The 14,833-nt window shown below is 38.4% G+C and overlaps 1 protein-coding gene across 1 annotated transcript in view; it reads right to left on the reverse strand.

Annotated features, from left to right (window-relative positions):
• The window catches only part of HMCN1 (hemicentin 1), a 199,482-nt gene that overhangs the window by 2,440 nt on the left and 182,209 nt on the right, over positions 1 to 14,833 (reverse strand). Inside the window, 10 exon segments of the mRNA XM_048058996.2 lie at positions 107 to 233; positions 849 to 968; positions 4,388 to 4,738; positions 8,789 to 8,917; positions 9,731 to 9,856; positions 10,186 to 10,299; positions 10,678 to 10,812; positions 11,032 to 11,151; positions 12,523 to 12,585; positions 14,391 to 14,628. Coding sequence (XP_047914953.2) covers positions 107 to 233; positions 849 to 968; positions 4,388 to 4,738; positions 8,789 to 8,917; positions 9,731 to 9,856; positions 10,186 to 10,299; positions 10,678 to 10,812; positions 11,032 to 11,151; positions 12,523 to 12,585; positions 14,391 to 14,628 — 1,523 coding nt within the window.

Here is a 14,833-nt window from a genome sequence, read left to right on the forward strand (position 1 = left end):
GTCAGTTAAACTTAGATAAAGTTTATTCTGATGATTAAAGGTTAAGTATTTGAGCTTGGAGTGGGCAGGAAAACAAGACCTAAAAGGTGCTGCAAATAAAACATACCCAGAAAGAGGCTCTCGCTGATAGTTCGGTGGACAAGGTGTGTCTATGCACTGGTAGCTGCCTCTCATGTTGAAACACATTTGATTTGATCCACAATCAATGTTCTGTTCGAGACACTCATCAATATCTGAAGGTTACAAAAAAATAGGCAAATTAGTTGCTGGTACCGTGACGAATTTAACAGAATTAGAAACTAGTTGGATCAGTAAAGGCTGAACAGAAGACAGAGGGCACCTGTACCCACAAGTGAGATCTTTCAGAACCCTGTCTTGCTATCTGAGGCACAGGAATTACTGGTTCCAATAATATGCATTTATTATATTTCATAAACCATAGTTGTCTTGTCAATGGAGGCTAATTAGTTTTTTTTTTTTTTTTTTTGTGGAACAGAAAATCTGGCCACCTTTTATTTTTTTCTGTCCTTCTCATTTTCTCTCTTTTTTTTTTTTTGACAGAGGCAGGTTAAGGATTTTATTGGCTTTGACCCTAGAGTTGCTGTGTACTTGCATGAGTTAAACGTGTAATGTGTAAACGTGTAATGTACAAGAGGTAACTTCAGAGAATAAGAAGTTGTGGTTGTCTAATTTGCCAGTATTATAGAAAGTGTTATAATGTGAAATACTTGCCATTTTGAATGCTGTATCTCAAAGCAAGTTCAACAAGTGCTTATACATGCTCTGAATATGATCTGTATCTTATGATTTACGAACACGTTTCTGAACACTTAAAGAGACTTCTGTACCTTGGCAGGTTTTGCCATTGGGTGTAAGACGATAACCAGGTGGACAAGTACACTGGTAACTTCCTAGGGTATTTCTGCATTCATGCTGACAGGTATCTCTGGTTTCACATTCATCAATGTCTGTGGAAAAGAAACGTAGAAAGATGGAAAGATAAAAGTCAGGCTTGCCAGAACATAGATATTTCTTGTTCTATTTATGTACAAACATATAGGCAGAGTTGGAAGTTACGGGGATCTTGTTTTCTAAGGGGGTTGAAAGACTAAGCATAGCAAATTCCTTCCCAACTTACCTGCTTACCTATAGCTTTTAAAGCCTTATGCTTTTTTTCCCTATAGCTAGCTTTTAAAGCCTTATGCTTTTTTTCCCTATAGCTTTTAAAGCCTTATAGCTTTTATGGCTTTTAAAGCCACCTGTCCTGGTTTCGGCTAGGATAGAGTTGATTTTCCTCCTAGTAGCTGTTATGGTGCTGTGTTTGGGATTTGGGATGAGAAGAATGTTGATAACACCCTGATGTTTTAATTGTTGCAGAGCAGTGCTTACACTAAGCCAAGGACTTTTCAGCTTCTCGCTCTGTCCTGCCAGTGAGCAGGCTGGGGGTGCAGCAGGAGCTGGGAGGGGACAGACCCAGGACAGCTGACCCAAACTGGCCAAAGGGATATTCCATACCATCTGAAGTCATGCTGAGCAATTAATATGGGGGGGCCAGCCAGGTGGGGGGACTGGCTGCTCGGGGTTAGGCTGGGCATCGGTCTGTGGATGGTGAGCAATTGCACTGTGCATCACTTGTTTGTACACATTATTATTAGTAGTAATATTATCATTATTATTATTATGTTCCCTTCTTTTCTGTCCTAATAAACTGTCTTTATCTCAACCCACAGGCTTCATTTTTTCTCATTCTCTCCCTTGTCCCAGGGAGGGAAGGGGAAGGGTGAGCAAACAGCTGTGTGGTGCTGAGCTGCCAGCTGGGTTAAACCACACCACCACCTTTGAAGAGACTCTCACTTCCTTTGACAGCAGCTATAACAGGTCTCTACTAGCTGGAGAGACCAGTCTGATACAGAGTTCCGGGAAGAAAAGGGGATACACAAGCTACATAAATCCACAAAGGTTACAGATATAGTCTTGTCCCAGAAAGCAAGCCAAGCTGCCTGACGATAAGGTTTTAGGCAGTATGCTTAGCATATGCATATAACAGTTTTCTTTTCAGAGAAAGCCTTCACTCCAGGGAGTTGTTCTTACAGTTAATCCCTCCTCTGGCAAAGCTGTTTCCTCTCCAAACCAATCTCTCTCATGCCATGGGAACGAATCTCAGTATCTGGAAAGACTACCAATAAATGTTCTCAAACTATTTTATTATTTTTTCTAAATCTCCCTCTCAAATACAGAAATAGCAGACCACTTCATTTAAAATTTTCAAAGCAGACTAATGTAATTTAGATCATATATAATTATTACTTCTTTTGAAATTTCTGCCTGCTTCAGGAGGGTAACAGAGCTCCTACTCGTTACTCTCATGTGCAGGAATTAAGACTTGATTAAAGCAGTGGAAGGAAGGTCTTTGCTTCCCCTCTCTTTGTCTGATTTACAGGTCTTGCATTAGATAAAAATGCAAACACAAAAGAGAAACAAATGTGACACTAAATATTTAATATGTGTTGTTATCAAATCCTGATGGTTGTCTACTCAAAGGACCCTCTTAAAAAAAAAAAAGGAACATTATTGGGATGTGTTTTTCATATTAAACAGTAAATTTTAAATCTACATATTTATTCCTTTGAAACAGAAGTACAGGAATATTAACTACCTGGAACTGGAAGCTGGGGTATGGATCATACAGTTCTAGTTCTTTCAATTAAAATAGCTACACCCATAACAAACTGTATCTATGAGACTACTGAAATGTCATTATAATGTAAATACAAGGTTAATGTGATGTCTACTTATCTATAACTTATCACTGATTAAAAAACATTCATATTTTTCAATATATATTGCTATATAATTGTAGCAATAACTCTGGTGGCTAGAATCTAGCTGTAGATCACTATTTATCCTAGAGGTATATTGCTCCTCCTATGATGTGTCATTGGTATATATATTAGGTTGAGGCACGTACCTAAAACATTACAAACTGCTATGTTAAACATGCTGGGAAAAGTTCTCAAAAGAGCTAGAAGCTAGTACTAGTAGCTCAAGAGCTAGTAGCTCATACTAGCTACTGCAGTACCCTTGGTCTTAAACTCAGCAGTATTATCAAAAAATAATTGACTGTATATATATATATAATTTTACGATACTCAAAACATGAGTTAAGGTGGCAAAAACCTGGCCTAAGAGAAGCTTATTTCAGAACAATTAACTCATGCTTTGATATTCCATGTTTCCTTTGGTAAAACAGCACCGCTGGTGCACCCTCGTGAAGCATGAAGCGAGTGCAGGCTGGGTGTGTGGCCGTCATTTTCGTGGGCAGGCAGGGAGCTGAAGGTAAGCTGCACGCTCCTGGCTCCAGACCTGCAGTTCCAGAGGGTCTGGGCCCGCTGCCACGAGCGGCTGCCTCATGGGAAAGACCTGAGATTTCTAACTTTTGAGAAACATGTTTTTTTGTTTTGGCTTGAACTTCATTTCTTAACATTTAGCGCAAATCAGTTAATGAGCTGTGCAGGCGACTGCTCCTTTTGTTTTTCATGAAGAGCTGAATTACCTTTTCAGTATTTGTGAAAAGAACAGAATTTTGTTGAAAAACCTCAGAAAAGCTCACACAGTAAGGAACAAGTGAGCTAAATGCTTGATAGACGTGCCAGACACCTTTGTTTCCTGTTGGTCAAAAGAGTGGGCTCTGAGCCTTCGCACCTCTTGAAAAACAAAAATAAAACCTGGGACAGAGCTTGCCAGTTAGCGTAACTACCCTGCTCTCCTCATCATGGAAGAGGAAATGGAATGCTATCGTTGTCACAACTTGCAACAAACACCAATTTGTTTCCATGTAATCCATCTCCACTGCTCAGTGAATTACATTACAGCTAGCTGTATACCATAACTACAGAGAACTTCAAAGCCTCTGTTTATACTGCTCATATGGCAGTGACTTGGCTCTTGTCTCTGTGCTGTCACTGCCCCAGCGTGTTCCATTCTAAAATCTTTATTTAAAACCCTTCTGAACCAGGTTACTACCAGGTTATTACTACCATCAAAGTCTGACATAAGCAACATTGCCAGGACTGGAATGGTGGTCTTCTGTTTTTTTGGTGTGAGAAAATTTGCAAAGGTGAGCTACCATAATCAGAGGAAAGTGATCAATGGAGGGAAATATTTTACTAAAACACAGTAAGCAGCATAATTAAAACCTAAGGAGGTTTGAAAATATTTTTGCTATGCTTGCTTGGGAAATAAAAACATGCATAACTCGCTGAATATTCATCATGGTAATATGAAAAAAATACAGCACCACAAACCATAGGCCCCTAACATATATGTAACAGTAACTTAAAAATAAGGTCTAAAACAAAAGAATTGCATAGATATGACTGACATTTACCTACACATCTGTCATTTCTTGCCTCATAGCCTTCAGGACAAGTTTCTCTAATGTTCCTTCTAGTCCTGGAGAAAGGTATTCTGCTGTTCCTATACTCTGAGAAGGAGCTGTAGAGATTTGAGGAGTGCCTGTAATATTGTTGAGGTTGATAGTTGTCTCTCACAGGGGAGAATTGAGCATAGTTATAGCTATTGTAATAGGCACCGTTATTTGGCAATCTCTCCAATCCAGCGCAAGATTTCCCATCACCTAATAAATGTTGTCCAGGTGGACAGATACACTTGAAGCTGCCGGGGGTGTTGGTGCATTGAAATGCACAGGGTTTAGGCACTTGTTCACATTCATTAATGTCTGCTCATGTGACATGATCCAGAGCAACAAACCATGTGGAAAGGAAAAAAAAAAACAAAAACAAAAAAACAATGCATAACTATATGTGTATATATATATATATATATACATATATACTTAACTCAGTCCGTGTAACAAACTGAAGACAAAAGTGAGATCTTGAAGGCAGTAAAATACAAAGAACACAAATGCCAAGCAGGCAGTCTTTCTTCTATCCTGTACAGTAATATACCTTTATTCTTCTTGTAAGGCTACCTGTGACATAAAACTTCTCATATAGGACAAAAAATCTGTTGAAGGTCTTGCCTTGAGCGCTACTGAAGGTAAGATGTGACTAAAAAACAGGGAACCAAATCTCTTCCCCTGCTTTTGCAGCAGCAGAGCTGTGTGATAGCCTGACTACTGCTGACTGTAGTGAGCAATTCCTGTTGCTTACCCAAAAAGAAATAAGCGACCCCTAGTACCCACGCCATTCATTGTTTCCCTGTAAGCTGTTCACTGCTACTACAGAATTTTTTAGTTTTTTACTTTCTTTAGTGCTCTGCAGATGATCGGGAGAAGCTGTGGGGCTCCTTCTTAAAGGAGGACACAGCACAAAGCACTCTCGAGAAGTACAATTAGTCTTCCAGGTCCTTCAAGCTGGTACTGAGGTAAGCTCGAAATGCACTGACACGGTTGATGCACTCTGTCAGGGGAAAAATCCCGTCTCGAGGACATGTTGCAGGGCTGCAAGGGAAGGAGGCTGGGTATGTTCTAACCTTTGACATTGTTATTGGTCATTCCAGTTATGAACGTTTTAACACTTATCAGTACATATTAATTCTCTTTCATACAATTTAAAAACGGAGTTATTTCTGTTTGCTTAGGGAATCCTTTTCTCAGTACACTTCAGTTTCCCTTTAAACTGTAATCCCAAATAACTAGACCAACCCTAGCAGTAAACTGTCATCCTTAAAACCAAAACACAGAAGTGAGCATACAGAGTATGGCAGCAGGTTTAAGGATGTAACACAATGAGTGTCCTTCACTGAAAATAAATTCAGGATGAGTGCTGGATATTGTAGGACCCCCAGTCTCTCTGGCACTAGCAGAAAAAAGTTTACCAAAGTTTTCACTGAGTTTCTCTGGCCCAACTGAAAATTTGACATACACAGTATTCAATTCCAAACTTGCATACATCCAGTACTAGAAAAAGGCAAAAGACGGCCAATTCCAACCAGGAATGTGCAATTCTGGAATGACCAGAAATAAGGTGATATTACTAAGATATTATTAAGATACATGACATGTCTATTAATTGACATATATCCCGCAACTTTTTAAACTACAATTTAAAGGTTATTTTAATGGTGACTCACTAAGGGTTTATTTCGTATTAGTGGAAAGTGTGTATTTCTAAATTATTACTGTAAAAATGCCATTAAACTAGCATTACGGTTTCATTTGAACGTATTTTGAGCATAGTGTGTAAACCTATGCATACTAATGTATAGTATGCATGCATACTAATGGTATTTTGAGAGTAATACTGTTTAGAAACTTTTAAAGATTTTTTTGGTATTAGCAATTTAATGCTTTGAGAATCAGAAATCCAGGGGTAATTTATTGTAGAGTATTGCAGTATTATCCAATTGTTACTTCACAAACACATAATTTAACAGATATATGTCAGTTATCATTGGTGTAATATTGTCAGGTGTTGTAAACAAATGAACTTTATTTTTAATAAAGTAACAACTAGTATGATTTTTAAGAAAATCAGAGCAATTTCTTTTGCAAGGAGCAACCTATGCAGTATCAACAAAACTGAATACAACAAGCCACTGCATTTACACCATTGCCATCCTTGTGAAATTTGATCACTTACAGACTGGTAAGCCAAAGTTTCCCTGGACAGTATCCCTTTGATCATGCACCATAAATACTAAATATTTACAAGAATAAAGTGAAATGACTTTGAAACTAAAATAGTTAAATTCTCGGGCTTTCTTGTACTTTAAGAATATTATTTGATTTTAAATTCTAGATAACCTTACATGTGTTGGATGCAAAAATGCTTTACAACAGCTTTTGACAATGCCCTTCCATCTACAGCATGGCATGTTGAGATGGGACATAGTTCACAGAAATGTTATAGTTTAGTTGAATGGGCACACACAACATATCTATGCATGTTTTGATGACAAATACCTTACCCCATCTAAATCTAACAGTCAGTGAACTGTGGCACAAATCATTTTACACAGGGCAGCAGTGGCACAGGTAGGAACAAAGTTCGACTCTTCTGTTTCAGTCAGGGTTCCTACTTACTTTTCAACTCTCCCATGTGCTCACTGGAAACATTAACACTAAAACCTATTTTTATTAACAGGTGAACTAATATTTTTGCATATATGTTTCAAACATATTTTAAACAGATAAAAAAAAATCAAAGGAGCATAAAAGTCATACTTCATTTAATTTAAAGAGGGAACTTTCAGTGGTCATTGCCCCAAAAACAGTTTTAGGGCAGCTGCTGGTGTTTTCTGAAAATCTGTAGTCCTAAACTTCATCCCTCTTATTACTGTAAGAAATTTAAATGTTTTTAAGATATGTTAAGGAGTCTGGGACTGATTTTATTTTAGTAGAGAGGAAGCTGGTGGAAGAAATTTCTTGGTCTGCAGCCAAACAGTTTCTTACTGCAATTTAATCTTTAAAAAAGCATTTCAGCCTGGCTTTTGGCAGTCCAAAAACTTAGGCACTTTAAAAACAAACAAAAAATCCTATCCTCCAAAGCAGTTATTTATCACTTATGAAGCCTAATATTGAAGAAGTCATCATGGAGGAAAGCTTCTCTGATATGATATGTCAGAGCAATGGAAACTGACTTCACTTAGTGTCACATACCAACAGTTATAAATGATTATATTTTAGGAGGAAATTCTTCACTGTAAGGGTAGTGAGGCACTGGAACAGGTTGCCAAGAAAAGTTGTGGATGCCCCATCCCTGGAGGTGTTCAAGGTCAGGTCGGATGGGGCTTTGGGCAACCTGATCTAGTGGGTGGCATCCCTGCCTATGGCAGGGGGGTTAAAACAAGATGATCTTTAATGGCCCTTCCAACCCAAGCCATTCTATGATTCTATAACTCTCTGATTATAATCAGGGTGGATCAGCTATTGAATTTTAAATATTCCACATATATAAGTTGTGAATATAAATAATCCTAGTGCCATGCTGAGGTCTGTGAAATGGCAAGGGAATTTTTTTTTACACACTTGCACTGACATCATACATTAAATAAACTCTCTTGCTATCCACATTAGAATTACAAGAGTATCTGTGAAACGCTATGTGTGTTTGCATGGGCAGAAGGTCTGCACATTTTTGCCAAAGGGTTCTACATAGATAGCATAGGGGAGTAACTACATGGTCAGCATTCCTGTGTCTGTGGGGATTCCTCCTTCCCTGGTGTGATCCAACCAAATCAGAAAAAGGAGTGTTAACTGATAAGTGCAGCTTCCTCCCGTATGGGGAAAACCCTCTGCAATTCCAGAGGGTAGATAAGGGTGTTTGTGACATTTGCTTGCAGATGCAGGTTCTGGGTGTACCGCGCCGCTTGCAACACACTTCCTTTGGGTGTTCTCCTTTAGTAGAGTCCACATCGCTCCCTGCTTGACTGGCTTCAGATGCGAATGGATGCAGTGCAGTGTAGAGCCAAACATGTGTCACTGTCCAATCAACTCACAAATCTGATCTGAATTTTATAAATTAAGCCTGTTGTTGAGTGGTAGGTTGTTGCATCCATCCATCAGTACCTTTGAGGTCCTCAGCCCTTGTACACTTTGTTTTCAAGGTACAGGTCTGTAGCAATCTCAGCTTGGAATCACTGAGTTTTGACTACTTGTTTTGACTGGGACACTTTGTTTTATGTGGGTAACTTCAAATTCGAAGCAGATTTATCTACATAAAACAGTCTTCAAATAGAATAGAATTGCTGGATGTAACTGTGGAAAGCACAGACAAAACCAGTAGCAGAAAATATGCAATACTAGCATGATTGGACAGCTTACCCACACAAGGTCTTCCAATTCCCTGGGACCGATATCCTCTTGGACAAACACAGCGGTAACTTCCTCGTGTGTTCTCACAAATCTGGTTATAGCGGCACTGATGGGTTCCATCCCGGCATTCATCAATGTCTGCAAGCAATAGGGCAAGAGCCAGATTTTTTCTTGAAAGTTCTTACAGCTTTAAATTTTTTACATGTAATGAATGCAGCTAAACCACAAGCAAATTTGGCTCTTTAGAGAGATTTGGCTTCTGAATACACTTTTCTCACCATGATCAAGAGTTAATCTTTAACAGTTTGTTACAAATCTGTGAAACAATCTTTGTTTCACAATCTGAAAGTAGATTTTGAACAGATACACAGATTTTTCAACTGCATTGCATTTACTCTTTCCATTAACTTTCAAAACTTTGAATTGAGGATTCCAGTTCTAACAGTTATGCTGTCCAAATAGACATAATCCATCCTTCTCTCATATCCCATTATATTTGGTAACCTATGTGATGTTGGTGTTAGAAACAGCCCTGAGTAGCAGAAAGGACCGGCAGTCTTGATTTAGAGCTCCTGAGACAAACTCGTTAGAAAGAACTCACGCATGGGGCAAAACATTTCAGTCAATGAACGATTTCTAGAATTGAAGGTGACAATGCAGAAGAGATGCCGATGAGAACTTCCCTGTTCTTACTGAAGAGAAGAGGAAAACTGGAAGTGGTAAGGATATATCTATCGTGGTTTTTGTTGGGGGGGGGGGGGGGGGTGTAATTAATTGGTATTAAAAGAAGTTAAATATATATGTTCCCATAAATTAAACAAGTCAGTGCCTTGATATGTGTGAATCTTAATAACTGAAAGTGGACCGCCTCAAAGACCTTTCTTTCAAAATATATTAATCATTGTCCCTGTGTTTACCATCACCATACAGTACACTAATGTTTCTACTCACCAATGCAAGTTCCATTTTCTGCTTTGGTCATTCCATTTGGGCACAGATCAATGCACTTATAGCCACCACGGGTGTTTTTGCAAAGTTGATCAGGCCTGCATACATTCTGCCTGCATTCATTTACATCTTATTAAAAAAGAAAAAAAAAACACAAAGAAAGCAAGAATGGAAATGAATATACTTCCTTATGTTCAATTCCTAAAGAGCAGAATAATCCATCTGTAATTACGCTGTGTGCATACATTTGAATGCATTTCATGTACACTTACTGGTCAGCCCAGTTTCCACTCTAGATTTTAGTACTGCTTCACAAACAAATTCAAAAATACATCCTGGTATCATTCGTAGTAGGAGTTTCATTCATAAGGTTTCAGCTAAGATTGCATATAGTAACAAATACATATTGAACTATTTTCTTTGTAAAGAGAGAATGAAAATTCAAAAATGATTCATACCCATGCATTTTCTGCCCTTTAGCTGGAATCCTGGATCACAACCACACTGGAAACTTCCTATAGTATTGAAGCAACGGTGGTGACAGGAGTTGGGCTCTTGACACTCATTAATATCTGTTGGACAAAACAGACTGTCAATATCACAGCTGTGAATCACCTTGTCATCATTTAGATGAACAGTGTTTTGGTTTAGACAACATTTTGGGCTCTGCTTTGAGCTCTATTCATTACACTACTGACATACGTTCGGAAGTGTTTACTTTTATCAGTTCTTCATAGAAGAAAATGCACATGGGACACAAACGCAAGATTTTAATTCATTTCTAAAGATGGAAAAAGCAAAAGGTTTAAAAAAAATCTTGCTAGGATAATATTGAAGATTTATAGACACCTTAGTTGGAGATGTATCTCTTTAAAAGTTACTTTTTATTGTGTGAAAGACATTTTCAGTTCATGAAAACTAACACCAACGACCAAAAGGTAACTCCAAACCTTGGCAGCTAAATCCATCAGCTGTCCTTCTAAAACCATTCCCACATCTAACTACGCAACGGTATGAACCAATGATGTTTTCGCAGTCTTGGCCAGCGTGGCAGGTATGTCCACCTAATGCACACTCATCAATATCTGTAATTAAAAAGAAGCTGTAAACCTCACCATGGCAAAATGACACAGATTAAGTAGCACCTTGAACATGATGAATTAGGAAATACTTTATTGCAAACATACTCAAAATAACTAGAACACATTTTGTACAATGACAAAACTGCCCAGCCTGAACAAAGCGTTTACCAAGCAATTTATTTGCCATGGGGCTTTTTCTGTCAATAACAACACTCATCTTACCTTGGCATGTTCTACCATCTGCAGAGATGGTGAGGCCTTTTGGACAGGAGCAGTGGTAAGTTCCTATGGCGTTATGACAGGTATGGGAACAAGGATTTCGCACAACACATTCATCTTCATCTGGAAGATGGAAATATTAGAAAAAAAAACAGTCAGACTTTACAGGACTTCAAAAGAAACTACACCAAAATAACCTTCATAGGAGGTATGTGTCTGGTACAGATCCCAGGTCAAGACTAATCTAGCAATTGAGCAGCTTCACAGAAACAGTTCAGCAATGCATGCTCCTTCCTTCCCATCTCCATTGTGTTCCCATGGTAAAGAGCACCTGCCTTGCTCTCTGCGTCACACAGAACACCCCTTCACGGAGCTCCCAAATCACATCAACAAATCTCACAAACTCCAGTCTCTGCTTGTTTGGCCCTGCTCAGCTAAAGCAAAAGGCCGCTGTGGTCAGCAGAACTACACCAGGTAACCACGTGCAGTCATCCTTGGGGTGCTTTAGGAAAGTGAGCAGAGGCAATTAGCAAGGCACAAACCGGAGCATAAAAATGCTGTGACTGAAGTTCTAGTTAAAATCTTAGTAACAAACCCCCCTGAAGCCTCCTTTTCACGTTACTGGTGTGAAATGTCCACTGCTATACATTGAGAAGACTAGAATTTGCACATAGTACATTCTCTATGTCTAATTTAAGATCCTACTCTTTACTGCTACCAGACCTACACTAAGGCTCCCAGAAATCTCACCTGTGTTAGATCTGCAGGCCTGGGCCACTACTGCAGTAATGAATGTTTGATACAATCTATTACAGATAATCTCTTTACAACAGAAAAGATAGAGTTCAGTGTTATTCTTAGCATCCCCACGTAGACTTGCAAAGATTATTACATTTTATGTATTAAAATTTTAGAACTCATTTACAGAAAATCTGCAAGTGGAAAACTTTTAAGCAGCTTTATTATTTTCGGCTTTCCTGGTTTTAAATTTTTCTGATGGCATAGCATTTTGTTTTTAATTTCCTTAATTTTTAAACTTACCAGGGGCAATGAGCTAAGTCCACAAAAGTATATCAAATGATTGTTTCCTAAAACAAACATGACTCAGTCATCTAGAGGAGACAGCTAAAATGCTTGTGAGTTTCTTTTCACACTCACTCCCCAGGCAACAGTTGTTTTTTTTAGTGGGCTGTTGTCTAGGTTGGCAACCCTCATCCTTCCTCCCCACAGATCATGTAAGTGCTTCACTGCTTTGCAGGCCCAGCAGATAGCATAGTTCAGCATCCCCAGCTCACATCTGAAGAAAGGCTGCCTGGGCACTACTTCTGTTCTAGATGAATACAGAAGTGAAGTCCTCAGCCACCTCTGGATCCACACCCCGTAATCAACAGTAATTTTCACTTTTTGAAGTATGTACTGCGTGCTTTGAAACTGTAAATAAAGGTGATGAAGCTGCTGCTGGTTGATTACATATTACATTTGTTACATCATTACCTGTACAGTAAGGCCCGATTGAGTCCAAACCAAACCCAGCAGGACACTGATTGCTACGATCTCCTACATGGTAAAGGAATCACGTTACTTGTGGATGAAAATATTGCTATATTATTAAGAAAAGCCTTTAACATTTAACAGCAGCCCAGCTATTACAAATAAAAGATTATCAAATCTTTTATAAAGACTTGTTCTACTTGGACATTAAAATAGAAACTTTTAAAATCCAGATTTTAGTGCTTTTTCTGCTTGGGCACTACAAGTCGGCATGCATTTCTTGCTGTTTCGAAAAAGCATTACACAGGTGTGGTGACTGTAAGTTACATCCCAGCCTAATACATCCTGCAAAGGTCCTCCTTAAAGCTTCCATTATTTCATTGTTAAAAGAAGGAAGGCCAGTTCCACTCCATGTCAGAGGAAGGAAATAAAAACAAACCAAAACTATCATCATGTCACAGTTTGTAGGAATTCAGTGTAGAACACCACTTCGTACTCATCATCTACACTGGAAAATTCTGGTAGACCCTAATGAAAATCCACATATATTTTGCTGTACACTTGTACTCTGAAAAATGATTCAATAAAGATGACAACTGTAAAAAGTAGTATAATTATTGTTGGAGGAAATAAATGCAAGTTCAGTTTTTAAAAGCATGGAGGGGTTTATGCATAGGCATAATTTGCTTTGGAGATCTCCTTTAATCAGACCTGGTTTTTAAATGGAAAAAAAATCTCATTTGGCTTTCAAATTGCTCGGGGAGTCCATAGTCTGACAAGTGGGGAAAAAACATTATTTTACTTCAGTTAGAATGCTGTTGTTGAAAGACTCAGATAGGTAGTCCCACTGCTTCATTTGCTTTCAAACCTGAGTTATTTCATTTGAAAAATACTGCTTCCTGTGAGAGCAATGATGTCAAGCCTCATTGTGTGTAGAAAGGGGTGGGACGGGATGGGACAGGGGAAAAAAGAAGCCCAAATAGTATACAGGAAGAAAATGGATCATTCCACTGACTAATTATGACTTCCTCACTAAGGAAACTCACCTGCATGAATATACGCTCTGTTCCCTCAATTCATGTAAGTAAAAGAATAATAAAAGTTATAATATACTATAAGTTATATTATAAGTTATAATATTACTAACATTATATATAATGTTAGTAATGGAGCAGAGCAACAAGACACAGTGCACCAGGTCTAGGATCTACCAGTTCGCTACCTCTTAGTTAGGACTTGGCAGATTTACAAGCATTTGTCCACCCGTGCTGCATAACTGCACACCGGTCGTTATATTTTCTGTATACCTTAAATAATTCTGGAGAAAAACAGTCTGAAGAATGACTTGGGATGTTTTAGCCATTTAAGTGCTGAATTTTGCATATTCTTCTGTCTCTACAGCCTCATTACCAAGTTATGTCAATGTGAATTTTGGTTTAAGAAGAAAATCCTCTGTTTTCTTAATAGCTATGCAAAATAAAACCCTACCAAACACCTTACCCCACCCAAAAGGGACAGTAGAGGAACACTTTGGAGAGCGAATGGTACATGCAAGGAAATGGAGAAATATTTGAGGTTGCCTATCTGAAGCTACTGGTCACACTATTAGTAGTGCCAGCAAATGCAGACTGAGATCATTGAGGGGAACTGCAGGGTAACAGGAAGTGTAAACTGCAGCAGCTTTTACATATTATTCTGTTGATGTATTAACAAGGCATACAGGTTCCAGGATCTACAATGAAGTTACTCGAGTTTAACAGCAATTTCTCTTTCAAGACCATAAACAGCTTTCAGAATATAGGTAATGAATCCTAGTAAAATAGGATATTATTTTTCCATTGCTTTATTTTTGTTAAAGAATTGAACAATACCTTTTGCAATGGAAGCATGAATTTTAAAAGCCACAGTTTCTTCCAGGGGGTTGTATTCTGTTGTGATAGAGGAAGCATGGAGTGTTTCCACCAAGAAAGGCATTTTTCCTTTAGTGTAATCATAGGTAATAGTGTGGTTCCATGTATAGGGAACACTAACTCCATCTATAGTGAAAAGACGAGTAGAATGGGCATACAGCTGCCCAGGGCCAGTTTGAATATAGTCCTCTGTGTAATCCTGAAACAGCAAACATCAGCCACTGAGTACAGTTAACACCACTGGGGTCTTCATGTTAAAAGATAAACAAAAACCAAAACAAAACAAAAAACCACAACGCTTTTTCAGAATATAATAGATGAACAAATTGTATTTCACATAATATGTCTTCTTTACTCTTAATTTGTCTGTTGAATCTTAACAGCCTCTGTATGTTTCTTTTAAT

Source organism: Anser cygnoides, chromosome 8 (assembly GCF_040182565.1).
Source record: "Anser cygnoides isolate HZ-2024a breed goose chromosome 8, Taihu_goose_T2T_genome, whole genome shotgun sequence".
Classification (NCBI taxonomy): domain Eukaryota; kingdom Metazoa; phylum Chordata; class Aves; order Anseriformes; family Anatidae; genus Anser; species Anser cygnoides.